Below are 26,524 nucleotides of genomic sequence, written 5' to 3' on the forward strand. Positions count from 1 at the left end.
TGGAACTGCTGGATGTGTGGCTGTCAGCATAGGGTGGTACTTACAGTCTCGATTGGGTGGTTTGAAGATGTACCCCTTGTTGTCCAGGCTCCTTCGATAAAAGCTGGCATTGAAAGGTTCATGGGCCTCTTCCCAGTAATCTGCAGCCCTGTAACGGATCAGCCAGACCCCCCACCCCAAGATGTTATATAATCTCCTCATCAACTGTGTTCTGGTAAGAAATGGCCCATAAAAAACTTGGTGGGTTGGGGCACGACTACTACAGACTGGAGCACATGGGAAAGCCATATGACACCTGCTCTCTGTCCTGATACTTCCCAAAGAGTGGATGCATTGTCCCCTCCTCTGAAGCCTTGTGGAACTCCCTTGTCAACAGGACAGCTTCACAGGGCTAATCATAGGAATGAAGGGCTGGAAGGGAACTCATGTCATGAGGTAATTTAGTCCTGACTCCTGCTCAAAGCAGGATCATTCCTGATGAAACCATCCCAGCCAAATATAGTGGTCTGTCCCCACTAGTGGCTTCACAGTCTGTATAATCTGTTCTTGAAGTTTTCCAGGGATGGAGATTCCACATCATCTCTAGGCAGCCTATTCCAATGCTTCACCATCCTCAGAGTTGGAAAGTTCTGCCTAATCACCAACCTAAATTTCCTATGCTGCAGCTTGAGGCCATTGCTCCTAGTCCTGCCCCCTATGGTCACAAAGAAAGCTTTATCTCCACCCTCTGTATAATTGCCCTTTGGGTATCTGAAGACATCAGATCCCCACTCAATTTTCTCTTCTCCAGACTAAATAACCCTATTTATTTCAGCTTTTCCTCATAAGTTTTGCATACCAAACTTCTAATAACTTTTTATTACTCTTCGCTGGACCCTTTCCAATCTGTCCATATCCTTCTTGAAGTGTGGGGCTCAAAAGTGGATACAGTACTCCAGGTGAGGCCTCACCAATGCTGAACAGAGTGACAGAATCACTTCCCTTGATTTGCATGTGACATTCCTGTTAATACAACCCAGTATGCTGTTGGCTTTTTTGCAACAAGTGCACTCTGTTGGTTGATATTCAGCTTATAGTCCACTGTAACCCCCAGGTCCTTCTCTGCAGTACTGTGGCTTAGCCAGCCATTCCCCAGTTAGTATTAGTGTATCATCAACATCCCCTCAGCCCCAGGAAGGAAGCATGCAAGAAGGTCCCTGCCCTTGTCTGGGTGTTGCCTGTATTGTCTGTTAGTTTTAATGGGATATGCATATGACCATGGAACAGGAGGGAGAAGAGGTCTTTGAGTCTGTGAAGCCATTAGTGGGGACAGACCACTTCTGCCAGCCTGTCTGGGTGCTGAGACCACATTCTCCTGCAGACAGGATGAACAGACAAAGGGCAAATGAGGCCACTTACTTGTTTGGGAAAACTCGTGTGATGCCCCCATCAGTGGCTGCAAACACAGCCAAGAGACTGTACCTACAGTAACAGAGAAGGGGACAGAGAGCATTAGAGTTGGCCAGAGCAGTTAAGGAACTTTTCCTTCCACCCCTCTATTAATCTGGCCAGCCAGCACCATACTATGTCAGTGTTTTCCATGTAAAATTGATAGCAATAGTGAAATTCAAAAAGGATTCCAAAAATGAACTCCCCTTTCATGGGAGTCCAAACTCTGCCTTGGGCAGCCATTGTTGTGTCTAATCAGGGTGAATGAATAGCAAGCATCACCCCTGGTGACAAGCTCTTCTGAGAGTGGATGGCCTGCAGGGCTGGGGGAAAATAGTCAGACTCAGAATTTACCAAATTTAGATCACATGATTATCACAGTACCAAAACCACCCCCATGAGTGTCATCAGCACTAGCTGGGACTCCAGAAAAGTACGCTTCCCCAAATGGTGTCTCCACAACGCTGCCTACCACTCTAAGGGTATGAGCTTTCCTACAGCAATGCCTTTGTACAATGCCAGCAATAAGGGTTCTTTCAGACAGCTGCATCTCTGGGGTGGGAACTTCCCCAGCATGGTGCCCTGTCAGGAGTACAGGAATCATCTCAAGCTAGATTTTTTCTTTTAAAACATAGGAAGGCTCAGATCTCCTGCTGTGAGTAGTTTTCAGCCTCTGTTGAATGAGGACATCAGGTACTGCACTTCTGACTCAGCAAGTTAATGTTGCGTTTGACATGAAAGCAGACCATGGCCTGAAGCAGGGGGCTTCATGAGCTCATGTGGAACCCATTCCATGTGAGTTGTAAACTCCAGTTTGGATGTTTCAGGTATTTCATTGCCTGTAGTGTCCAGCCCCTTCCTGCATTGCATCTCTGCTGCTGGAGTGAGTGGGGATGGGACTGATTCAGGAATGGGGCTGTGCCTACGTGTTCAGGTCCTGGTCTTTCCAAACCCTCTCCACCAGCTGCTGGGTGATTCCTGTGTCCAGGATCAGGTTGTGAAGGAGGAAGTTGTCACCTTGAAAGCAACAGGGAGAGAAGGAAAAGACAAGGTTCATTTCCGAGCCAGAGCATCATACATCATGTGTCCCAGTGGTGTTTTCCCTCCATCTGGGGAATCCTGCTGCAGAGACTCTCACCTCTCTGGGTGCCAGGCTAAGGGTAGGCTGGAATTCCCCATCACCTTTATTTATTGTTTTAATTAGATTTATATGCTGCCTTTCCCATCAAAGGCCCAGGGCGGCTCACAGTAAGAGACAAAATTATGTATAAAAGCAGGTAAAAACTTAAAGCAAGCTATCAAATAAAAATTTCCTAGACAATATCCCAATATAGCCTTGCCTGCTAAATGCCTGTCCAACTATGAAGGTCTTACAGCAGTTCCGGAAGGCTCTGGTAGACCTAAAGGGGAAAGGAGCTGACGAGTAACTGATGACAACTATGACAAAAACCCACAGATGTTTTCACCAAGCAAACTCGGTGTGCTGAAGGAACTTGCAGGAGGTTACTCTCAGCTGACCTTAGGAATTGAGATGGGGCATAGGGAAGAAGGCAGTCCCTTAGTTACATAAGTCCCAGACCATTCAGGGCCTTTGGAAAGCTACTGGGAGTCAGTGCAGACTATTTAGCTCTGTTGGCTTTTCCCAAGCAGTTAGTAGCCATGTTGTGGCAGAATCCCTGTGTTGTAGGACATGGGCTGTTTTGTGGCTACAGTGCCACACTAGCCACTAGGCAAGAGAAGACATTGCAGCTTCACAGTGGAGACCATGTCCTGGGGTAGAAGCCCCTGAGGCTGGATGTTAATTCAGGACTCCAACTTGGCAGCCAGGTTTGAGATGTCTGAGTTACATACTGGCTCAAACAGCCTCTGCGACCAGATTGTACTGTACTTACCATTTACATCTGCCTCTTAACAGATGACTCTCAAAGGAGAGAGACTCATGGTTAGGGATCTATTTAATTCACAGTTTCACAGATTTCACAGAAACTGTGAAATCCAGGATTGTCTGCAAAATCAACAATGACAAAACAACTTAATAAAAATAAAATGCTAGCTTCCCAGTGGGAGCCAGTGGTCCTTGCTGCCAGGAGAGGTCCTTGCTGCTGGTTGGCAGGGCAGTATGAAGGGCAGCAGACAAGATTTCAGCTGCCTCCTCATCCTTCTGAGCCTCTCTGCCAATCAGCACCAAGGGGCAGGGCTGCTGTAAAATGCCCACCAAACTGGATTTGTGTGCCTTGAGCGGACCATGAAAAATCCTTTGTCTCACTGCGATTTAGGTAGGTCCCTAGTCATGGTGTGAAGCACTGTACTCCTAACCTACAGGATCCTCTGCTCTTCCAATCCTGGGCTCCTCTGATGCCTTCCCTACTTTTCAGCCCTGGACCACCAATCATGAGTGATGCTGATATCCCTCAATCCCAACCACCTGCACCACCCTGCTGGCTCTCTCTTAGGAACAGGCTGCAAAAGAGTGGTGTTGTTGAGGCTAAGACCAGCATCCACTTGAAACTAGAGCCCACCTGCCTCCTTTGGCATAAGCCTGAAGCCCACCCGTGCCAAATGTGATAGGCTGGTGCATTAGCTGGCTGTGCCAGTTGCCTTCAGCACTGTCATTATTTTATCTGGATGGGTATTATTATTTATCCCTCTATTCATATAATCATAGTTGTGCATATGGCCCTTCCTGACAATGCAGAAGCTATTAGCTTGGGCAAAGGCTTGTCACTGAAGGAGAGAAAGAAAACTAGCTTGAGACAGTAATGTCTGCAAGCCTGGTTTCCCCTGGGCTCCATTTAAATTTCTGCTCTTTAAAGCAACAGACACCCTCAGATCAAACCTGACTCAGAATAAGTCTCAGGTCCCATGACCCTACCAAAACCAGAGACCTCCTCTTTGTCCCTGAAATATCACCAGAAACTCTCTGTCCAACTTGGCCCCTGTGATACTTACATTGTTTGGAGTCTGGGGTCACCTTTTCCATCAGGGCGATAAAGTTTTCCAGGAATTCTGTGTTGTTATCCGACTGGTCAAGGTCTTTGCAATATTCTCTGGGATCAGGGTGAAAAGATTTGTAGTTTGGAAGGATGAAAAAGTTATTGTCAGTTTTCTTCCTCTCAGAACCTGTGCAATAACGAGCGTGTGTGGACAGTGCTGCCTGTACATGTGCGTTCATTGAGTATATGTGGTGTCTACGGCCTGATTTCTGTCAGTTTGTGTGAAAACACCTGTGTGTGTATGTGTTACATATGCAGAGATGACAATGTGTGTATAAGAGGAAGTGTTGTCATGTATGTGCACTAGGGTGTATATATAGCAGCTTATATGTTTGGGTTCAGGAAGGTGTCTTTGTATGGAAACATGGGCCTGTACGTGTATCATTGTGTGGAAGGCTGTATGTTCATAAGAAAAATGCACACCACGGTTTCCCACACTGGCACTATATCATCAATCAAGAACCATTAGAAATTAATAGATGAATAAACAACCAGTTACAGTAGAAAGAGCAGCCACCTTTTGGAATTTATCAGCCATACCTACTTTGTATCAGGCACTGATTCTGGCTGTGGTGATCCCAATGCAATCATGCCATCAAACACCATGTGGGAAGGCTCCTAACACTGCTACGGCATAGTGCCACCTCAGCAGGGCGTGCTAAATTACTATGACCAATAGTATGTGAAAGGAACCTATGACCAATTCCTGGATTCCCAGATTGCTCAGCCCCTTTTTAGATAAGCAAAAATCACCGGTTGCTTATATGCACCTTCTGAGCACCATAGGCACAGCCTGAATATGGTGGTTGCTCATTCAGTTAGTCTGATCTCAGTCCCACACATTCCTTGGTCAACCCAACAAAAGCTTCTGCATTTACTCTGAAGGCCCTTCATGATAGGTCTTCAACTACTGGGGCTCAGTACTGGCAGCTTCCAACAAAGTCTATGCATGTGAGCAGTAGTGTAAAGGCACTAGATCTCAGAGCATCCTCTGGGATGCAGACCAGAAGCATCAGGACCACTCAAGGGGTAACTACAACGAATTCATGCTTGATCTGCAGCCTGAAAAGTGCTCATGCATCTCTTTCATAAAAAATAGCCCTATCCCTGTGATGTGACACTTGGGAAAGCAATCTAACTATATGCAACTAATTGCTTTCACTAGCACTAGAGCAAATATCAGCCACTCGCTATCAGGAGCATGACAGAGTCAGATAACCAAAACCAATGTCTTTAATATTCATTGATTTGGCCATGCCATAGGCATCATTCTGTCAATGTCTGATTTCAATTGTGCTTCATCCTTTTAGTGAGGATGGGCCCCGTGGATCAGGAAGAAAAATGGGACTCAGTGGCTGTGAGAATGATCTCCCCCCTCATCTTCAGAAGAAGCTGTCCCACCCAGGTAGGCACACTCCAGTCAGGAGGCAGTTATCAAACAGAGACAAACACCTATTCTGTGAGCTTGTGATACTGGTTAATGATGTTTGATGGCATTTAGGATGTAGCAATTCATGCTACTGCTGCATTAATGTGCCCTGACATAGCTGTTTATAATTAGATGAAACTGTGGCCATCCAGGACTAATCACGATGGTCTTGGAAATATTCCCTGCTGGTACCAACCAACCAAATAGCTAGCCGCTCTTAAATGTTTGCAACTAACCTGATGCCCCCCACACATGAATTAGTACTGGACATGAAGGATAAGCCATGGCTGTCTAAGGATTCAGGATGTACAATTCAGAAGATTGAAAGATTTCCTGAGGCTGAACAGTATTAGAGCTGCAGATGGTGTTCTGTGATTTGACCACATGGCCAGGAGCACTGGTGAAGTGAATACGCAAAAGGGGAGCACATAGCAGGTTAAGCACTTGGTGACTGAGGAATAAAGTGCTGCTTAATGGCTACAGCAGTGGACAGAATAAGAGGGAGCTAGAGTTATTTAATCTCTCTCTGCCTCAGTTTCCCCATCTTTAAGCTGAGGATAATAGTACTTACCTACCTCACTGGATGGGCTGGGAGGACTAGACTATAAAAACCTTTCTGGTTTCTAGATAAAGGAAGCAGTACAAATGCATACAAATGATATTGCTTTGTTTAAACATGACATTTAAATCTCTTAAAAACAAAATTCAGCATGGCTTATGAGCAACATGATAAACAGGTCCTCTTGCCACCGAGTGCTTAGCCCACCGCAGGCTCTAACAAATGTGCTCCAGTGACAACACACACCACACCTATTCAGTGAGCCTCACCAGCAAAGAACCACTCTTCACAGGCAAAATCTCTGGGGAGTCAGTTGCTGCTATTTTTGCGTCCAGTTAGATTTTAAGGCACTTTTTTTTTTTTAAAGAAAGCTCCTTTCATGGGAGGAGTGCAGTTCAGGGAGAGGGAGGAGGTGGAGAGTCATGAGAGAGAACACTGGGGATCTATCTCATTGGTGCAACAAACCACTATTTCCAGTGCACGCAGCGGTGACCAGGGTAGCAATATACAGCTGTGCTCAGCTTACCAACAAGAAAATAAGATGGCCAGCCATGCTTTACCCAGGTTACCGTATCAGGAACACCACTACACACACACACACACACGCAAACTCTCTTTATACATATCTGTACCCTTTAGATAGATAGGTGCTGGCTCAAGAGTGTGGAAGGACATATACATTTGGCATAAATGTATCTATGAGTTTGCATCACATAAGAACTGTGCTTTAGTAGCAATATGTGCATTGTTGCTCCCAGGGGGTTTTGATATCTCACAACAGGCGCACACTTGGCTTTGATAGCCTGTGCTGTATTAACAAGCGAAGGTCCTTGATAATCTGGTTGGGGAAGGGTATGGATGGTTGGTCTGGGTGAGTTGTGCGGTAAGGGGAGAGTGAGCATGTGTGTGTGTGCTTGGGTATGATGTTTCTGAAATTCTACAGGGCTGTCCTCCTGGCTGGTATAAACTGGTGTAGCACTTCATGTGCATTTTACTTCCACTGGGGATCTGAATCTTAGTCTATAGCATCCAGCCCTGGAATCATGTTTCTGATGCCAAGGGGAACAGATTGGTTCAGTCTACGTGTGATTTACTTTTGATAATGAAAATTAATTTGCATTGATTTAAAGCAACCCTGGGAGTTTGTAATAACCTTACAATGTTGACGGAGCTTCTTTTGGTCCTTCTTCAGCTATAGCTGGAAGTCCCTGTCTCCAAAATACATATGGATAAGACTCATGATGCTTAGGAAAGAGAAACCAACAGTTTGTAAACCTGTTTATAGCTATGCTGATGCCATTTCCCTGCCCTGGCATGCCAAAATGCCACTGCTTCCAGCTGCCTTGATTTCTTTGTACTAGGCTCCTGCTGCCCACACCTTCTGGTGGGACAACTGCCTTCAGGCTGCCAAAACCTCAAAGGGCAGGAGCATACCTCAGAGTTGCTACTGCTTCTCAGGAATGAAGTGCAAGGGTATGAGTTGATTTTGAGCCCCTATTATAAACTTTTGGTTAGTTGGCCTTGGCTTGTTGGACTGAGGTTGAATGTACTTGGCATTGGATATCATAGGCCCTGGGGCCTGTCAGATTTTCTAGTCTTTTTATATTAGTTGATCTGTTACTATATTTTGAAAACCTGTGTAATTATGCTGACAAATAACAAGGAAGGAAAGGTTTGATTTTCCATACCTGGGGAAAGCAGAGGGCACATGACTGTTGAGACATCAGCCCATCCACAACACAGGAAATCTGGGCCTACTCCCACTGCCCTGTGGAGTGTTGGCATCTTACAATACTGGGAAATACTCATGCAGGACAAACAGTTCTTCCTGTTGGGGGTGCTTGATGCTCCCACTGCCTATCATCTATGGGGACAGGCTTTAATATTCCATGTCACTGCCTGAACCACAGCAGCTCCACCTGGGGACCCAGACAAGCTTACTGCTCACCTGGGTTCTGCATCTGTGGATGCTTAAGTAGCACAGGAGAAGCAAGGGATTTATCACTTCAGGCAGCAAGAGACACTCCGTGTGTACTCTCCACACCTGGGGTGAGATCTCAGAATCAGCTTAGGCTTTTAAGTGGACCTCAGGGGGATGCACTGAATTAAGGACCCAGCACAGGGCCCTTGTCTCTCAGTCACTTGAGAAAGGGTCTCAAAGGAGCTACCTGGCCTCCAAAATAGCATCTCTGCAGATGACCACCACATAGTAGAAGCTGGACTGGGAGAAGGACAGAGGGGGAAGTGAGAGGAGGTGCACACCTGTCTGTGAAAATCAGATGTGTTCAGACATGAATTCTGCTGACTGTGACAGCCCTGCTCCCTCCATGGGCCCATTTTAGTGGCTTTGCAAATCCTGACCACATATAGCAGCTGTGATTCCTCTTCAGCATACCAGATCTCTTCCTGTGCGCTGTGTAGTTGGTCAAGAATTGAGCCCAGAATTAACCCCAGTGTTGTGGGACCTTTAATCTAAATTATGGTAGCACTTTTAAAAAACATTATTTGTGTGGCTGCCTCTCCTACTTTTATATCAAGACTCATGACACTTGGTACCATTCCTAAATCCCCAGCTCCTAGACTCCTGGGATTATGTGAGAATCTCAATTTTTATTTTATTTTATTTTATTTTTTAAAACCCCAAGATTCATGGTTATGCATAAGAGCCTGAAAATAAACCAGAAGGTGAATAAAGAGAATGATACAACAGATGGCTCTATGAATTCTCTGGATTTTGCTAGGGGCTGACTTGTGATTTTTGAATGCTTGGGGTTGGCCATGTTAACATAAGAAGAATGACAGAAAAATTCCTACATCCCAGTGAACAGGCTGAGGCTGTTATGTTATAGTCTAGGTAACATCTTTAAGCTTCCTACAAAGCCATTTGCTCTTCTACTTTACAGCTGTTTTAAGCATTTGAAGAAAAAGAGAGTAAATTTCACTGTGGACAGCACTTCCCAGTTTGGTTTTATTCCCACGACATGCACAGTGGATCTAAACATGACTCTTGTGAATAAACGTTATTGTGCAAAATTATTTAAGTGGCACAATGTTGCTTTGGCCAATCTGAATTGAGAAAGGGCAGCAGCATAGATGTATTTATATCTAGCATGCACACTAGCAGTATAATGGCACCAATGAGGGCTGGACCTGATGATCTTGTGAGGTCGCTTCCAGCCCTAACGTCTATGAAGCAACAGAAGTGTGTGTGAAAATGCCATTCATCTGTAGGGGCTTAAAGTCCTCTCTGGGTGGATAATTGAGTCTGAAAGCCATATGATTTAAATGTCCTGATCCACTGTCCATTTCCACCAATAGAATGGAAGTTATCATCCCCCTCCCACCTGCTCTGTATTTTCCAGGATGGGTAGAAAATAATACAGATCCCCTTGCCACTCCATTGCTGAAAGACTTCTAGGCATCTCATACTCTTTTTTTTTCTCTGTAGCCACCTATATATCTACACAAGTGTGTACAGATATATGAGCTTGCACACCCACAAATATATCAATATGTGACATAACGGTTTCTGAAAATTACCATAGTCCAGTGGACATACTAGAATTGATGGGAGATCATACAGTCTTATTGGCATTGATGGATCTCATACAGTTCTACGGTACTAATGGGACATCACAAGGTCCTAATGCAGCTAAAGAATGTCATGGGCCTTTGTAGATATTAATGAGATAACATGATATCCTGGTATATAATAATACTGATTACTAATTAGACATTTTTGGAGCAAGGAACATAAACAGAAAATATTCAGGTAATGTTCTTGAAAACTGTCTAATATGTTTCAATAAAATTCCATTTTTCTTCTCCTTTATGAGGTACAATATTTGGATCTGGATTCAAACTGCTTACAATAGGCAGCAGTTGGACTGGGTCCATCCATTCCTAATGTAATTGAACTATACATCAGAGGCAAAATTGTTCAATAATAGAAAGCTAGGAAAAGAAGCTTCTGGTAACATCCAAGCCCGAGAAGTGGAGGTGGAGGCACTTGATCATTATCATGGATAGCAGCTTGTTATTTATTTCCTCATCACATGTGAGGTTTTTTTAAACAACACAAGATTTGCAAAACAATCTCTGTTTAAATTCCACATTTCTTAAACATAAGATAAATATTAATCTTAAAACATTATTTTTATGGGAAAGTCATACTGAATTTAAAAGAAAATAATGACATTTTGGTCATATACCATATTAAGGGTATATTTAGAAATGGTTTGTCACAACTAATGTGTTTAGATGGTTATAAGGCATTATGGATAGGTATAAGTCAGAGGTGGCCAACTTGCAGCATAAGTGACACAAATGACATGTGCAACCTCTCTGTGTGGCATGCAACAGATTAGGGAGGAGACAGACAGCATAGCAGCAGACAGAGCAGGAAGCAGAGGGCAGAGCAAGAGATAAAGCAGGGAGCACAGGGAAGGAAGCAGAAAGCAGAGGAGGAGACTGGGCAAGGAGCACGGAGTGGGGAACAGAAAGCAGAGCAGCAGATCAGACAGAGTAAGGGAATCAGAGTGGCACTCAGGGAGAATGAGGGGATAATTTGTGGCATGCCTGTTGAAAAGGTTGGCCCCCACTATTATAAGCTATGGTTATAATCAACCTGTTGACCTGCTGGATTTCATAACAACTGCATTAGCCATTTATTCAGACACTGACTATCCATTTATAATTTATAAGTCTGCAGCACAACTAACTGAACATGTTAATACAATTAATATGAAGGCATACAGCTTTTCTATAGATTCTTCTCCAATAAGCTTACAGATTTTAGTAGAAAATTTGATCTCTTTTAGAGATTGCTGCAGAAGTCCAACCTCCCCTCCCCTTCCTTCCAAACTGTAGAAAGTTCATTAACAATTAGGCCCATGGAGGTTTTTGAAGCAACTTCTACAGAAACCCATTAGTTTGATCCCTATTATAGCCTGTAAGAGTAGAAGTTGAGAAAACAATAAAAATGGTGTATTTTCCTAGTTAAGAGCTTAGTTAGCTCTGATTCACTGCATCATGTTATTTATCATTCAGGAGTGCTCAGATAACTAACTACCTGTGTTTGTGAAAATGTTAATACATTTTCGCCAGAACTAGTATTCCTTCAAAATTTGCACCAAAAGTTTGTTACCTGTGATTCTGCTCTTCAAAGCAAACACTTTTGACCACCCAAGCACCTTGTGATGTAGGTACCCAGTCATGCAAGATGATTATTGAATAATCAAAGCGAACAGCCTCTATACAGAAAAAAATTTAGTTGAAACCCTATGACGGATACCTAGAAATAACAGAGATCCCTGTAGAAACTCAGGACTGGCTTGGGATCAACTTGCCATTCTCTTTTTCCAAAGAAGGCCTTGGACTTGCAGTGAACAGTATTCAGAGCTGATCCGTGTGACTAATTTAGCCAACATGACTATATGATGCCAGAGCAATCCTATTATGACTTCTGGTGTTGTTTGCTGCTGAGGGGTGGGAGAGATTTTCAGAAACTATAACTATATGCATATGTATATACATCTCATATACAGATATACATATATATTGTGCTTGTGTATGTAATTAAATAGAAAATGCACATGTGTTGCCAATCATGGGTGAGGTCTCAACAGAGTGCAGGTGGCAACTACAGTCTCAGAGTGGTACACGGGCATACAACACACACAAAAGACAACTTAGAAGACAGGCACAATGAGGTGGTATCAAGTTCTGGGGAAAAGGGGTGATGAGATGGAATAGTTAAAGGGATGGGGTGGAGAAGGGGGTGGAAATGGGGAAGGGGAGGTGAACTAGCCCCAGGGTCACTGTGATAGGTGGGGAGAGTGGTTGAATGGACACCTCAGCAAGCTCACACGCAAAGCTACCTGGGAGCAATGAATACACGTCCCTCGGACTCAAAGCTGTTTGGCAGCAGGAATTCAAAATCTGCAACAGAAAGGCAACGTTATCCGGCGGGGGTTTAAAACAAAGGAAAGGGGCTTGGGTTTCAGAACATGAGAGAGAAAAGAGAGAGAAAAGAGGAAACAAAAGAGATCAAACAATTTACTAATTTTTAACAAGAGAGAAAGGAAAGGAGATTCTGTTGGTAACTGTAGTATTGCACAAAAGGAAAGTTATAGCCAATATGTTGCCAACATTAGGAGGATTTAGTGATTTGATTGAATTTTTAGGTTCGTGTTCTGAAATGCAATATATTTAATCTGTTGTATATGTATGGATACGGGCCGTATAGTTATCGGTACATATACACATATACACACATACACACACACACATATATATATGCACGCACATTTATATATATGCATGTTTGGTAGGTCATATGGGTGTCTCTCTCTTATTAGGATATTAACAAAGAAAAGAAACCACATGCTATGCTCTTAGGTGAAGAGAATTACTAAAACAATTTTTTTTAATAAAAATTATTTTTCAGGCATCAACATGGCCAAACCAGGGTCCTTTATGAAGACAGTCCAACCAAAGACTTACCCATTGGATAAAAGTAAAATGCAATACATTGTGGGAGTGCTGCTGCCTTCTGGCTGCCAATGGTCTACAGCTCAGTAATGGCCATTTCCCTTGGTCAGAATTACAATGGATCCTTCCAAACCTGGATTAGGGTGCAGGGAGATTCTTGGAGGGGAGTGATGAAACAGTCTAGTGTAACCTTCCTATACCCGCTTGGCCTCTACCCTGCCATCTCTGACTGCTCTTTGCTGGTAATCATTTTGAATGTTATGGAAACTTCTCTGTGCAAACCAGAGCACTGGACAGGTAGAAGCATAGGAACCATTTGCCATGAAGGGTCATGTGATCCCTGCAGGTTTCAGGTGAGGTCACTAGGGAATGGCAGAATGGAGCGGGACTCAGTCAGGATCCTTGTTGATATCTGGAAAAATACAGGGCAGTGCCCCATACCTTAAAATGCCTGGAGCTGGCGAGAGCAATTCTCCAAAGTGAACATGCTGATTTTCACTTCAGACATGGAGATGTTCACAGGCGTGTGGACAATGAGGGTAGAGGAGCAAGAGAGGATGTTATAATTTGTAGTCACAATTATTTGTCTTTCATTAATCTCAGGCAAGTCACGTGTTGTGTACAGACACTGTTGATTACCTGGTCCCATTGCATGTGTTAGTACTAATTGAGAATCTGGTCCTGCCACCTTTACTCCTGCTAAGACTCCTTACTCATGTGAGTTGTCCCATTGAAACCAATGGGATGGAAGATTCATGTAAGGAGAACTCTTAAAAGCATAGGTTGCAAGACAGGGCATTAAAGACTTGTGTGTATTGCCACTGAGCCAAGCCTGGCCATGTGGCATAGTCTTGCCCACTCATGCCCACCGTAGCAAATCTCAGAAGTGAAGCTATGCAGTCCACAGCCACTGTCTGCCTTGGTCTTGCTTATTGGTGTGTGCGCAGGGGACACTGTCTCCTTTCTGGAAATTGCCATCTGTAAGCAGAGCAGGTAGGTGGGGCATGTTTCTCAGCAGTGTTTCCAAGCATAGCATAGAGAACGCAGATGTGGACACGTGCTATGACTTGACTTTTGCCCAGTGATCAGAGGGGAATCTTGGATGGGATTTCTGTGATTTTGGAAAGTGGATTCTTCCTTAGTGAAGGGGTAGAAAGTGTAAAGAGGGGTGTGTGCATGTGTGCTTGGGCATCCTACAGGTTGGCCCAAGAAGGTTTGGAAGGCAAAGGAAGAAAACAGGTGGGGGAAACCCATGCTGTGCCATTCAGCTTCTGCCCAAGCAGGCTGGGATTTGATATCCAGCTAGCAAGACCAGCAGTGCAGGTGCTTTGCCTTACACCCCCATGGGGATGGTTGCTGTGAGCTGTCCATTGGAATCCATTTGCTGATTTTAAGGCAGCACCCCCAGACTCAACTCTTCTAGTCCAGCAGTAGTTTTGATGTGCAGCTCCCCTTCTACATACATGTGCAGAGATTAGCTAAGAGAGCAGCCAAACCCCTCACTCACCCCAACAAGTCTTCCCACAATGCATTGCAAGACACACAAAGCCCTTTACCAGGGCAGCACAGCCTTAGGTTGGACTGTTGTTTTCTGATAGGACTGTAAGGCGGGGTCTGGATACAAGCCAATGAAAGGAGGAAAAGGAAAGGAATACAGAAACACTAGTAGTTATTCCATCAGCATTGCCATTACAGGGATACCGGGAAGAGGCAACTCAAAGCTGATAGAACAGGGCTGAGATTAAGAACTCCCCATCTGAACCTTGTTAGTGCACACAATTATTCCCTTCTAACCAGCTCTTTACCACACTTCCCTTTTCTTTGTCTGGTTCTGGCATCTGCCTACCTGGTTATCTGTCTAACATGATATCTGAAAATCTCATCTACACCTGGCTGAGGAGGCAGGTGTGCGGGGGGTAGGGAGCACAGTATGTAGTGGAGCTGGCTATGGTTCTCCTCAAAGCATTGTGCAGGGGGCTATGTGGCAATTTGCTGGGTATGAGCAAGAGAGGTATAGGGGGAGGAATGGGACATTTGGACCAATCCCTGCTTACATGTCTCAGCAGAAGCAGAGAATGAGGTTGGGAAACTCAAGTTTCACATGCTCTCTTTCAAAACCATAGGCTGTGTTTTACAATTTATGATGGCCATGATTTAATCCTGCCCTATCTCCTGCCTGATGTCAGACTAATATGGCTTCCCATGGGAAACAATGAGCAGCATTAAGCTATGGACACCCCAAATCCAATTCTACCTTTGGTCACATCTATGCCCACCCAGTAGAGTTACTGAGGATGCATTTGACTCCTTTGACTAGATCCTGACAAATCCCATCTTAAGTTTGCAAGAAGAAACCTGAGAGGTGACATGCCCTTCTTCCCTCATGGCCCATGACTGCTGTTTAAGTGTCAGTTCTCCCATTAGGCAGCAGAACTTTGGTCTTGCTCTGGAGGCATAGGGCCAGCTATTTCCTCTATATTAGGAATAGAGAAGTAGTTAAGGCAGAGGCTGAAGGGTAAATATTGTCACATTGCCCAGGCCTTAGACCTGGACTACTCATCAATGTCACCGGGAGAACAATAACTACATCCTGGATATGAAAAATGCTCTTAGCTGTATGCCCCATTGGGCCATTAGGGGCTGCCTTATCACTGGAGCAAATCTAGAGGTTCTTACTCAACTCTTCCTCCTAGGAGCTGTGTCTATGTAAAGACTGTAAGAAAGAGCAGATCCAGTCTCTAGAAGCTGCAGATATGCTGAGCTAGATCCCAAGTGCTTCATTGCACTTATAACTCCCCATAATGTTGGCAGGGGGGGCAAGGTGCCTTGCCCTTCTTGGAAGCTGGCCCTTCATTCTGAGTCACACAAAATGACATGGAAACAGAAACTATGGAAGAAGTGATCCAAACTCATCTCTTTCTTCTAATGAGAATGCTTCTAGGTCCTGATCCAGTGGCCGGTGAACTCATTGGAAAGACATACATCATCTTGAGTAGGCATTAAATCAGAGCTACAGTGAATTAAAGGAAATTCTGTCCAAACAGTATGGCAGCACACCAGGTGGTTCCAGGCAGATATGGACCCATTTCTTGAATATACCATGTCCACTAAATCTGCCCACAATGCCACCTTACTCAGGATCCCAGGGGAAGCCAAGACTTGTTCTGAACTTCCAACACACATCTGCATCATGTAGACACAGGTGTTCAACTTAAGAGTTGTTCATTTCATTTTGTCAGCATTGTACTCCTAAATAGCTTATGATCAACCAATTTCATCCTGGTTTAAGTGGAAATCAGAGACCACAAAAGTTTTTGTTCGACTAAATTAGTTTAAAATTGCCCCTTTAATTAAGCTGACGTCACTCCATGTGTGGATGAGGCCTCAGGGACAGTGATTTTTGAGAAAGCCAGGATGCAGTAATCAATGATTTGTGGTCTTCTTGATATTAGAGATAAGACCTGACCCTTGAAACATAGCTTTTGGTGACATATGGCATAGACCTGCCTAAGAGTCCAGCCTCCTCTGCTCAGCCAACATTTCCCCACTCAGGACCTCTGCAGCTTTGTGCTTTTTATTTTTAAGCAATTTAATTGATCTCTTTCCAGGCACCTCTGATTCTGAAGGTCTCTGCACAGCCCTATCCCATTCAGGTTGAGTTGTCTTGAAGAGGAGGGAAGCACAGGAGCAAGGATGGGAGGGAAGAGAGTTGTAGGGAAGGAGTGAGCAAGGGAAAGAATAACAAGAAAAGGATTTGGTGGAGGAAGAGCAGGATATTACACTAGCTACAAAAACCTTATTGAATCAAAACATAACAGTTTCATATGAGCTTGAGTCTTTAACGATATCAAATTGAATTTCTGAGCAATGCACAGGGAAGGAGTGGGGTATAAGTCGTGACAAAGCTCTCATGAACATAACAAGACATGTTGCTTTCAAATAAAGGGTGAAAGAATTGGAGGGAGCGGAAGAGGAGAACGAAGAGGAGAGAGGAACAATCTGGTGGTGGTTTGCAGGTTAGGTGTGGCAAACGGGCAAGGAAATGGGCAAGCAGGCTGGGTGGGGGAGGTGAGGAGGAGTCGGTGAAGGTCAGGAGTGAGGGGTGGGGTATCGGACACGGGTTGGGTGGGACAGAGTGGTGTAGGGTTAGTGGTCTAAGACTGAAAATACTTGCCCTTCATTTTGATGTTTGGTACTGTGTGAATCCACCATAGAGAGAAAGCAAGAAAAAAAAACAAACAAAAAAACAAACAAACAAAAAAAGGGGGATTGGGTGGAAAGGGGGGAAGGGGGGTACAAACAATATTTTATTCAATCGCCGTTTGAATAAAAATATTGTGTATCATAATCATACCAAAAGGAAACCTCTTGCAAAAAACGACATGAAAAAGAAAAGGAAAAGGAAAACAAAACAATAAAAAAGAAAAAGGCCACAGTAAACTAATAAAAAAGTATAGATATAACTAGAGAAATATATATATATATATTTATATACTCAAAATAAAAATGAAAGTCAGTAGCAAACAGTTGCAACAGTCTTGATATAGAAATGTTCTTACTGAGTTAGCACATCATGCAAAAAGTTGAGGTTAAAAGAGACCAGGTGGGGGACAAGAAAGGCAAGAGAGAGAGAGAGAGAAGAAAGAGAGAGAGGTGAGACAGAGAAAAGCAGGAGGCAAGAAAGAGAGAAGCAAGGAAAGAGAAGGTGTGTTTGCCTGAGACCCCCATCCTGTTAGTGGTGTGGTCCTACTGGCGAACATGTTATGTGCTTTGCTTTTTACAGGTGATTCAGTATCCTGTACTGATTTCAGAGGGCATGGGAATATTGTCTAGAAAATAAGAACATAGGACATGGGCTGAGCAGTCCTTGGTGAGGAAGTCAAGTCTGGGGAGAAGACCTGAGCTAGGTTTGATATTTTATTTTGAGATCCCTCTGTGTGTAAAACCAATCTCCAGGGAGAGGTATGCTTTGACCTACACAAGATATGGGGAGTCACAAGATGTTTCTGAATCCTTTTTGCGAAAGCAGGGAAATGTGGGGGCATTCCTGAAATAGAGGAACAGCCCAGGCTGCAGCAGACCTTGCAGCTGCCCCTTAACCTGGGGCTTTGGTGGCAGGGAATGCTACCCAGGATGGGGCTGACTGAATACTCTGTGGCCTACCTGCTTAGCCTCAAGGGGTAGTTGCTGCCACCCACCTGAAGAAGGAATCCTGGGCAATTCACTCATGCTACATTTTAATGGGTGAAGTACAGGCTGCACCTTGAGCCTAGGTGAGAACAACGGTGCCAACTGTGAAACCCCTCTAGGTCTACCCTGGACTGGTTGTGTTCTTGGATGAGCCATGGTGCAGGGGTGAATCCCTACTCTGAGGTCTGTGGCTCTGGGTCTTTGCCCAGTGACTTCCTAACTGAAGGATTTGGCCACTAAAGACTGAGCCATGAACTGACATCTCTCCAGAGCAGGTTTTAGGTAGGTTGCTAGCATGGATGCAGGCCCAGCCTGCTGGACCCTGCTGCCTGCACTGACAGAGCTTTAGCAATACCCAGGGACATCTTCATGGCAGCTGAGCCACCACAGAGGCTACCACAGCCATAGTCATGGCCCAGACCTAGGAAGAACTGGTCAGGTGGACTGAGGAACTCTGAGAGGAACCTGAAGGGGACACATCCTGCTGAGTGTGTAGAAAGAGGTGGGGCTTGGGAAGGGAATACAAAATCTTTGTCTCTTTCTAAAACCCGATGAGAAAAAACCATAATAGGGGCTGTGGTATCTCTCTGGGATGTGCTGTGGGAAGTACCTAAATATTGTACTCAATGAAGTCAGCTTTCTTAGGTGACAGCAATTCCACTGAGCAGAGGTGGTGCCAGCCTCTTCCCAGTGGGTGAACTGAGGTGGGCTAGACAGAAAATTGAGGGGGGAAGCATTATACAACGGCAGAACATGGGCCCTGTGGCCCGGGAGTGCTGTGCCTCTGTGGGCAGGAGCGGGGCAGGCTCAGCTGCAAGGGGCAGGCAGTGGTGGCCCAGGGGGAGGCAAAGATGTTGGATATGGGCAGTGCTGGAGGGGGTGGTTATGGGTGGGGGCTAAGGTAAATTTTGGGGTGTCTATAGCTCCTCCCAAGCTGCCCCTAGTGCCACCCCTGCCACTGAGGGAGATCACTTTGTGTTGATCCACATGGGAAAGGTTTATATGGTCAACAGAGTCCTGTTGACTCTGGGGGCTGTAGCTTACAACTCAGTCCTGATATAAGGAAGATGGGAGGGGTCTCTAGAGAGATGGGGCCTCTGGACTGAGCATCATTTTGGAGAGGGATCCTGAGAGCACCAGGCCTTGGGGAGATGCCTCAGGCTGGGTTTGGTGTTCTATTAGCCCAAGCTACTTTTGTGAATAAATCAAACCTCAGGAGGGAGCTATGTTCTGAACCATGGTACTAGGAACTGGGCATGGAGGAGGGACTTGGGGAGGGAAAGGGGTAGCGTACAGTAGAGAGACACAGAAAGGTGGGGAGGGTGGAAGGAATAGGGGAAAGGAAGAGAGTTAAGTGGGAGGAAAGGGCCTGATTCACATACTACAGGATAAGATGCTCCTTTGGGAGTGGTATGTATCCTGTGGTGGGAGAACAGGTTATGGCAGCATTTCCCAAATTGTGGGGCATGCCCCCTTGTTCCTTGGTGGGGAGGGTATATGCAAATCACTGCAGCAACTGATAGTGCCCCCTACTTCAGTCATTCTCAAACCCTACCTGCTTCAGCTGCTGCTGTCTCTTCCCCCAACCCTGATTCCCCCTTGCCACTGAGCGCTACAAGGGGAATTAGCACAATCATTGGCAGGGGGAATCATCAGAGGCAGTTGAAGTAGTGGGGCTTGAGAGCTGCTGACTTAATCATGGTCAATGGTGAATCCACAAGATTTGTGAAATGCAGGGTTCGGGGTAGAGAGAGAAAGAGAAAAGGAGAGAAAAAGAAAGAGAAAGAGAGTGAGCAAGAGAGGCAGGCTAACACACAAGTACACGGATTAAATATAAAATAAATTTAAAAAAAATCAACCAACCAAAACTTAAATCATAAAAATAATAATGGCTAAAATAAAACAAAGAAGAAGAATAACAAAAAACATGCAAATTTTCACAGGCTTTCAAATTAGCTGGCTGCTACAGAACTATCACCCAATACATAGAAAGCATATAAAGCAGCGGTTCAACCTCATCTCCCCTGCACCTTTATTTTTTTTTGAAACTTTGTTTTAGCTTGAGGCTTTTTTGATGCAAGATCTAAGTATTGAACCTTGGCATACCTGGGTGGACTCCCAGGAAGACAGTTAAGCTTTGGTTTTACACACGGGTGTCCATTTCCATTCATTATTTCTAAGCTTATCATTATTCATTTTTAGTAGCAGAAGTGTTGCTGGTTTCTGGTCCCTGATGCTCATTCTCAGTGCCAGCTAGGGGTTTCAGGGTCAAAGGGCATGTGAAAGGGCAACCAAAACAGGAAAGTGCCTACTTACACTTCACCTGGAGAATCTGGTCACTGAGGTTTGCTTGGATGTAGTAGATACTGTAGGGTGGCAAAACCAGCCCCAGGCTGTGGAAGGGAAGGAAACAGAGAGAACATTTCTAATGAGGCTGTACAAGTATCCACAAGGAAGGAAATCCTGGCCACAGTGAACTCAGGGGCAGAACTCCCTTTGACTCTACTGGGGCTGGACTTCACCCTAAACACTATTCTAGACACGAGCCTCTGGGGCTGAACCATTTGAAGCCAGTAGGCATTTTGTCTTTTAAGGAGGACAAGCCACTTAGCAGGGAATAAGGCACAGGCTCTGTTCTTGAACTGACAACCTGCATCTGCACTGACACCTGCTGAGGTGGTTCTTAGGGTTGGTGCCACAGAGGGTATCAGACTGTGCACAGACCATGTGCTGGGGGAGAATGCTTTTCACAGACTCCCACTGTTAAGTATGGGGGCATCTGGCACAGCTGGTTTCAGCCCTTGTTTAATTAGCACATCAGCTCTTCAGCTAACTGGACCAAGAGATCTAAGGTAGTTCCTTCTCTCCCAGAAGCCACATCCAGAGCCCATTCCAGGGACACAGGAATCCAGGTCTGTTTTTTGCCTCCATACTCCAAGGGACCTACTTAGCTTCCCCATTCCTAGCAGCTGCAGAGAGATCCAGGAGGATATTTCTGTGCTCTCTTGGAATGGCATCTGGCCATGCTCAAGCTGTGTTTTATACTTATGCCCTTCCCTCCCAAGTGACATCCTCCTTTTCTTTGGACTGGACACCACTACTTGCATGGGCAGAACTTGTAGAAATGATATATAAGTGCAGTGGTTTGTGGGCTGGGACTCCCATGGATCAGGAGCTGAAAGGGCTGCACAGAAATGAGGCAAATTTCTTTGACCCATCCCTCTGCCCCTTAGCCAGGGGCTGGACGTTTGGCAAGGTTAGAGGCCACTACTTGCTATGAACCTTGCTGCAGGTGAACAGACTGCTACCTAATTAGCAGTCTTTCCTGGACACACCAATGGTACATCCCTCCCCAACACAGCAAACAGAGCGGCCTTCTAGATACATCAGAGTAGCAAATGCATTTAAAACAAAGTGGGAGCTGTCAAAAAGGAGTACTGGAACAAGACAGTCTTGTGGCGAATGCATGGGGGTAAAAGTCAGGATTCCTGGCTCTTAAACAGACTTTCTAGTCTCTCACCTGATGTGTGCCTCAGTTGCCTCATCTGTAAAATAGGAAGAACCAGACTGACCTGCCTCATAAGATGATTATTTCATTCCTGGCTGTAAAGCTATTTGTGGTGTTTGGACAGAGGATGAAGGGAAGGTCAGGAATTTAGGATTATTATTAATAATACTGCAATATGGCACGAGGGGGGGGGAGGGAGAGGGTGGTGAGCAGCAACTGCCCTCAGCCGCCACTGGCAGCATCAGCAGTGCTTCTTTTAGGGGGTGCACTGACATTCTCAGGAGGTGCACATGCACCCGCGTGCACCCCCTACACATTGTCAATGAACAGCCCTAACCTAGTGCGGCCCCTGTACCCTCTACCCACTGCAGCAGTCTGAAAGCACCAGCACAGTTACAGGCTGGGGGAGGATCTTCTTAGCAGCACAGCAGCAGAAAGGGATCTTAGAGTCACTGTTGACACCAAGATGAACATGAGTTCATGACGTTCCCCCAGATCGTGGTGAACACCCCGATAAACTTATAGGTGGCCACCAGATCGCCCCTGAGCCTCCGCTTTTCCAGGGTGAAGAGTCCCATGGCTCTCAGCCTTTCATCATAAGGTCTGTTTTCCTTGCTTCTGATCGTGCACATGGCTCTCCTCTGCAGTCTCCCAAGCTTCTCCACATCCTTTTTGAATTGTGGAGCCCAAACTGGATGCAGTACTCTAGCTGCGGCCTCACCAAGGCCGAGTACAATGGGAAAATGACGTCCCAGGATTTGCTTGAGAAGCATCTATGGATGCAAGCCAGCGTTTTGCTCTCTTTACTACCCGCAGCATCACATTGAAGGCTCATATTCATCTTGTGGTCAATCACGACCCCCAAGTCCCTTTCGGCTGTGGTGCTAACCAGCGTAGCACTGGCAAGCCTATAAGCATGCTGCAAGTTTCTCCTTCCAAGGTGTAGAACCTTGCATTTTTTGGTGTTAAACACCATCAGGTTCTCATCTACCCACTTCATGAGCCTGTTAAGATCTGCCTGACAAACAGGTCCAGGGAGGTGATAGGTGATGCTTCCCCTCTATGCAGCGTTGGTCAGGCCACAACTGGAGTACTGTGTCCAGTTTTGGGCTCCACACTTCAAGAGGGATGTCAACAACCTCGAAGGTTCAGAGGAGGGCCACTCGTACAATTGGGGTCTGCAGGCAAAGCCCTATGAGGAGAGATTAAAAGCCCTAGATCTCTTCAGCCTCTGCAAGAGAGGGTTGAGAGGTGATCTTGTGGCCACCTACTAATTCATTGGGAGGTGGCAGCCAGGAATAGGAGATGCTTTGTTTACCAGGGCACCCCTTGCAGTAACTAGCAACAATGGCCACAAACTGATGGAGAGTAGATTTAGGTTAGACATCAAGAAGAACTTTTTTATGGTAAGGGTTGCCAGGATCTCGAATGGGCTTTCAAGGGAGATGGTGCTCTCCCCTACCCTGGAGGTCTTTAAGAAGAGGCTAGATATGCACCTGGCTGGGGTCATCTGACCCCAGCACTCTTTCCTGCCCCTGACAGGGGGTCGGATCTACTGAGGTCCCTTCCAAACCAAACATCTATGAATCTATGAATGTAGAGGCTGCTGCCTGGCTGTGGTCTGCTGCCACCTTGGACCTGCAGTCTCAGGTCTGCATGCATGCCAGACCCAGACGGGGACTGCATGGCAACCTGGGTATGAGCACTGCAGCAGAGCCTCCTGCATCTCTGGGCCAGCTGCCAGTGGGCCATGGCTGCACAGTTGGCCTTCATGCAGCACTGCTGTCACGTTTTCTTGTGCCCCTGCTCTGCCATCTGGGCAGCTGTTACCCAGAAGATGTGCACATTGCGGTGGCCTGCTTTGAACTGTCAAAGTGTATCTTCCTGGCCCCATATGGTCAAGAGGTCAGCCACCTTGTCTACCCTCCAGTTAGGCCCCCAATGCTGGCCCTGGGCAGGCTCCTCTGCCTGGGTCCCACTGCTTGCCTCACTAGCAGAGATTCTGGTGTTCCTGCTTAAAAACTGCAAATTCTCTGGTAAACCCCCCCACAAATTCTCTCATTAAAATACCCAAAATCCGTATTCTTCTGTGATCAAAATGAAACACTACTATATACAGAAAGATCAGTCAGGCAATGTTTTATTGATATCTTTACAATTTTAAAGCAATCTGGGAGCCTACCAGTGCCTCTACCATCATAATAAAATGAATTCTAAATATCTATACATTTTGGTGTTTGCTTTTGGTTTTCTTATCATAGAAAAATCAGAGCTGCCCCTGCCCCCTTCACTCACCAGGGCGTGGGGGCACTGAGCAGCACTGATATACTAGTGAACTGCCCCTGCCCTTGCCCCTCACTCCTGACCCGCAGCCCCTGCTTGCCCCGACTAGCTCCCTCCTGGCAGCAGCTCCATCCCAGCACCAGTACGAGTCCAGCTGCAGCTGTCCCACCTGCTGCTTTGTGGTGCTGAGCAGTTCCAGCCCTTACTGTTCTGCTCTCTGCCCCTGTGCCCAGGCCCTAGCGATCCCCATGCTGTTCCTGAGAAGCCCTTGACTGGGGCTCAGGGACTGGGCTGGGCAAGCCCCTTCCCTTCCAAGTTGGCCTCCCCCTGCACAGGTTTCTCTAGTGGGGCAGGGGGACTCTAAACCTGGCTCTGGCAGCCTCTCCAACCCAAAGCTCTCCCCCATCCCTGACCCCCATCTCTCTCTCTCACACACACCCCTCCTGCCACTTCCACCCCTCCCCCCAGCCCATCAACCCCCCCAAGGGTTCCTGGGACCAGAACCATGCAAGGCTGGGGCCACATGCCCCAGCATTGGTGTGGACACTGGCCTGAGCTGGAGAGCAGCAGCTGCCCCTCCAGCCATGGCTCCTGGCAGCAGGTCCCATCCTGTCTTGTGACTGGGCATGCAGGATGTGAGATTTGTGGGGAAGATGTGGGATTTGTGTGGGGGTGGGGTTTGTGGGAGTGAGCTTTATGGGCAGAGTGTGGGGCTTGTGCAGGGGTTTGGGGCATGTTGGTGGCAGCCAGGGGTGATCATGGACCACCTGCAGGCACCACCGACACTGTCGGTGGCGCCTTTTTGCAGGGGGTGCACATGCACCTGCGTGCACCCCCTAGATGTCGCCTCTGGTTTGGGGAGTGGGGGGTTTTTGGGGGTGGTTTGAGGGTGTGGGACTTTTGGGTGAAGGAGGTGGAGTTTGTGGGGGAGGAGACTGTGTGTGGGTGGGGAGGACTACTTGGGAGGGATGGGTCTCCCTTGCACTCTCCCCCACACAGCACACAGTTCCCCCAAAGCAGCAGCAGCAGCAGGCTGTTGGGGTGCTCATGGCCTGCTGCTGGCAGAGTCCCTCTATCAGCGTACAGCACCACCTGAGACCCAGGGGCTACATGTGGCACATGCTGCTACATATGGCACCTGGGCAGGACCAGGCTGGCTCCTGCTGCCACCCGGGGCTGCTGGAACTGTAGGCAGGAGTCATGCGTCATTGGGCCGAGCCAGCTCTTGCCTGCAAGTGCCCTGTGCACCGTTAGACTGGGCTGGCTCCATGGGCAGAAACCAGCCTGTCCGCAAGATGTGCAGCTCCTACCTGCAGTGCTGTGAGCCTTGGGTGGCAGCAAGAGCCAGTGTGGTCTTGTTTGAAGGCGTGCGCCAGCGGGCTGGGCCAGCTCCGAGCGCCATGTGCAGCCCCTGGATCTTAGGTGGTGCCGTGCCTGCAGTGGGTCATGAGTGCCCCAATGGCCTGGCTGGCTAGGGCGGGGGGATGCTGTGCACTGTGCAGGGGGGACCTACCCCTCCTGAACAGTCCCCCCACCTACATACCCCATACACTGTCCTTCTACCCTCACATTCCTACTTACTGGAGACAGAGCCTGGGTCCAAGCCACTGCTGCCAGCCTTGCCCCGCTTCTATTCCCTACCAGATTTCCTGGTATCATATTTACAGTCCGTGCTACCTCCCGCAGTGTCTTAAACTGCTTTGAGATGCTGCAACAGGCACTCATCTGAACGCAGCCACTGTGTCCACTGAAGAAGCTGCTGTATCAAGAAGTGCTATGACACAGTAACTCAGTACTAATGGACTGTCTCTACTAGGATTACGAGGATGTAGAAGGAGCACAGTGAGATTTCATTTCAGAGACTGTACTTAACTGTGTTCTTTAGTAGAAATAACAGTGTTCTCCTAGTGGGTCTCTAGTCTTGTCAATGAGACCTCAGAAGCCTATATTTGGATGATCACTAAATAATGCTATATACATATTTCTCTTTTTTGATCTGAAGGAAATTGGCCTACAAGTCCCTTAAAATATAACTTAAAGAAATTTTGATATTTTTAAAACTTGCCCTTTTCATACCAAGCATTTCAAATAGCAAGGATCATTGATCTAAAAGTGCCTTCAGGCAATTGCATCCTTACCTCTTGGAGAATTACTAGAAAGATGATAAATGGGTGAGAAGTTTTAAAGAATCAATAACTGAGAATTATAAGTAAATGCTATAAGAAATCTTGATATATTCTATTGTTCTCTGGTATAAGTGCCTGACCTCAATACTGTTTATTACAAGTGCTTGCAAGGCTGCGTTTTGTGTTCAGTACATGCCTAAGACATCTGTTGTATCTATCCTTGACTGATGAACTGTTGATTATACACTCCTGTGGCTCCTGCCAACATAATCAATGGCTGGTTTGTTAAGAATATCAAATGCCCTGATTTAAAATAAGGTCAAAGTTGATCTGAAAGGAACCAAGCACATAAAAATGGCTAGCAATGCTCCCTAGACCTCCTCCGAACTAGACATTGGGCCACTGAGGACTACTCACTGGGTACATCCAGATAAGCGTGGTTGTGTGGTATGTGGCGACGCAAATACGTTTGCAGAGTCACATACCACACAGCCTGGTGTTCTCCGTGCTGCAAGG

General features: G+C 46.2%; 1 protein-coding gene across 5 annotated transcripts in view; it reads right to left on the reverse strand.

Moving 5' to 3' along the window:
• Window positions 1-26,524, reverse strand: part of CACNA2D2 (calcium voltage-gated channel auxiliary subunit alpha2delta 2) — a 736,608-nt gene that overhangs the window by 14,807 nt on the left and 695,277 nt on the right. For 3 of the 5 annotated variants that reach the window (XM_059716173.1, XM_059716175.1, XM_059716177.1), the window contains 7 exons: window positions 20,408-20,484; window positions 17,076-17,096; window positions 12,289-12,349; window positions 4,378-4,475; window positions 2,355-2,445; window positions 1,399-1,461; window positions 45-148 (listed from right to left, as the gene is read on the reverse strand). In XM_059716173.1, the coding sequence (XP_059572156.1) occupies window positions 45-148; window positions 1,399-1,461; window positions 2,355-2,445; window positions 4,378-4,475; window positions 12,289-12,349; window positions 17,076-17,096; window positions 20,408-20,484 (515 nt within the window). The remainder of the gene's footprint in view (window positions 1-44; window positions 149-1,398; window positions 1,462-2,354; window positions 2,446-4,377; window positions 4,476-12,288; window positions 12,350-17,075; window positions 17,097-20,407; window positions 20,485-26,524) is intronic. The other 2 variants (XM_059716174.1, XM_059716176.1) reach the window with 1 other exon arrangement.

This window comes from Alligator mississippiensis, chromosome 12, assembly GCF_030867095.1.
Source record: "Alligator mississippiensis isolate rAllMis1 chromosome 12, rAllMis1, whole genome shotgun sequence".
NCBI lineage: Eukaryota > Metazoa > Chordata > Crocodylia > Alligatoridae > Alligator > Alligator mississippiensis.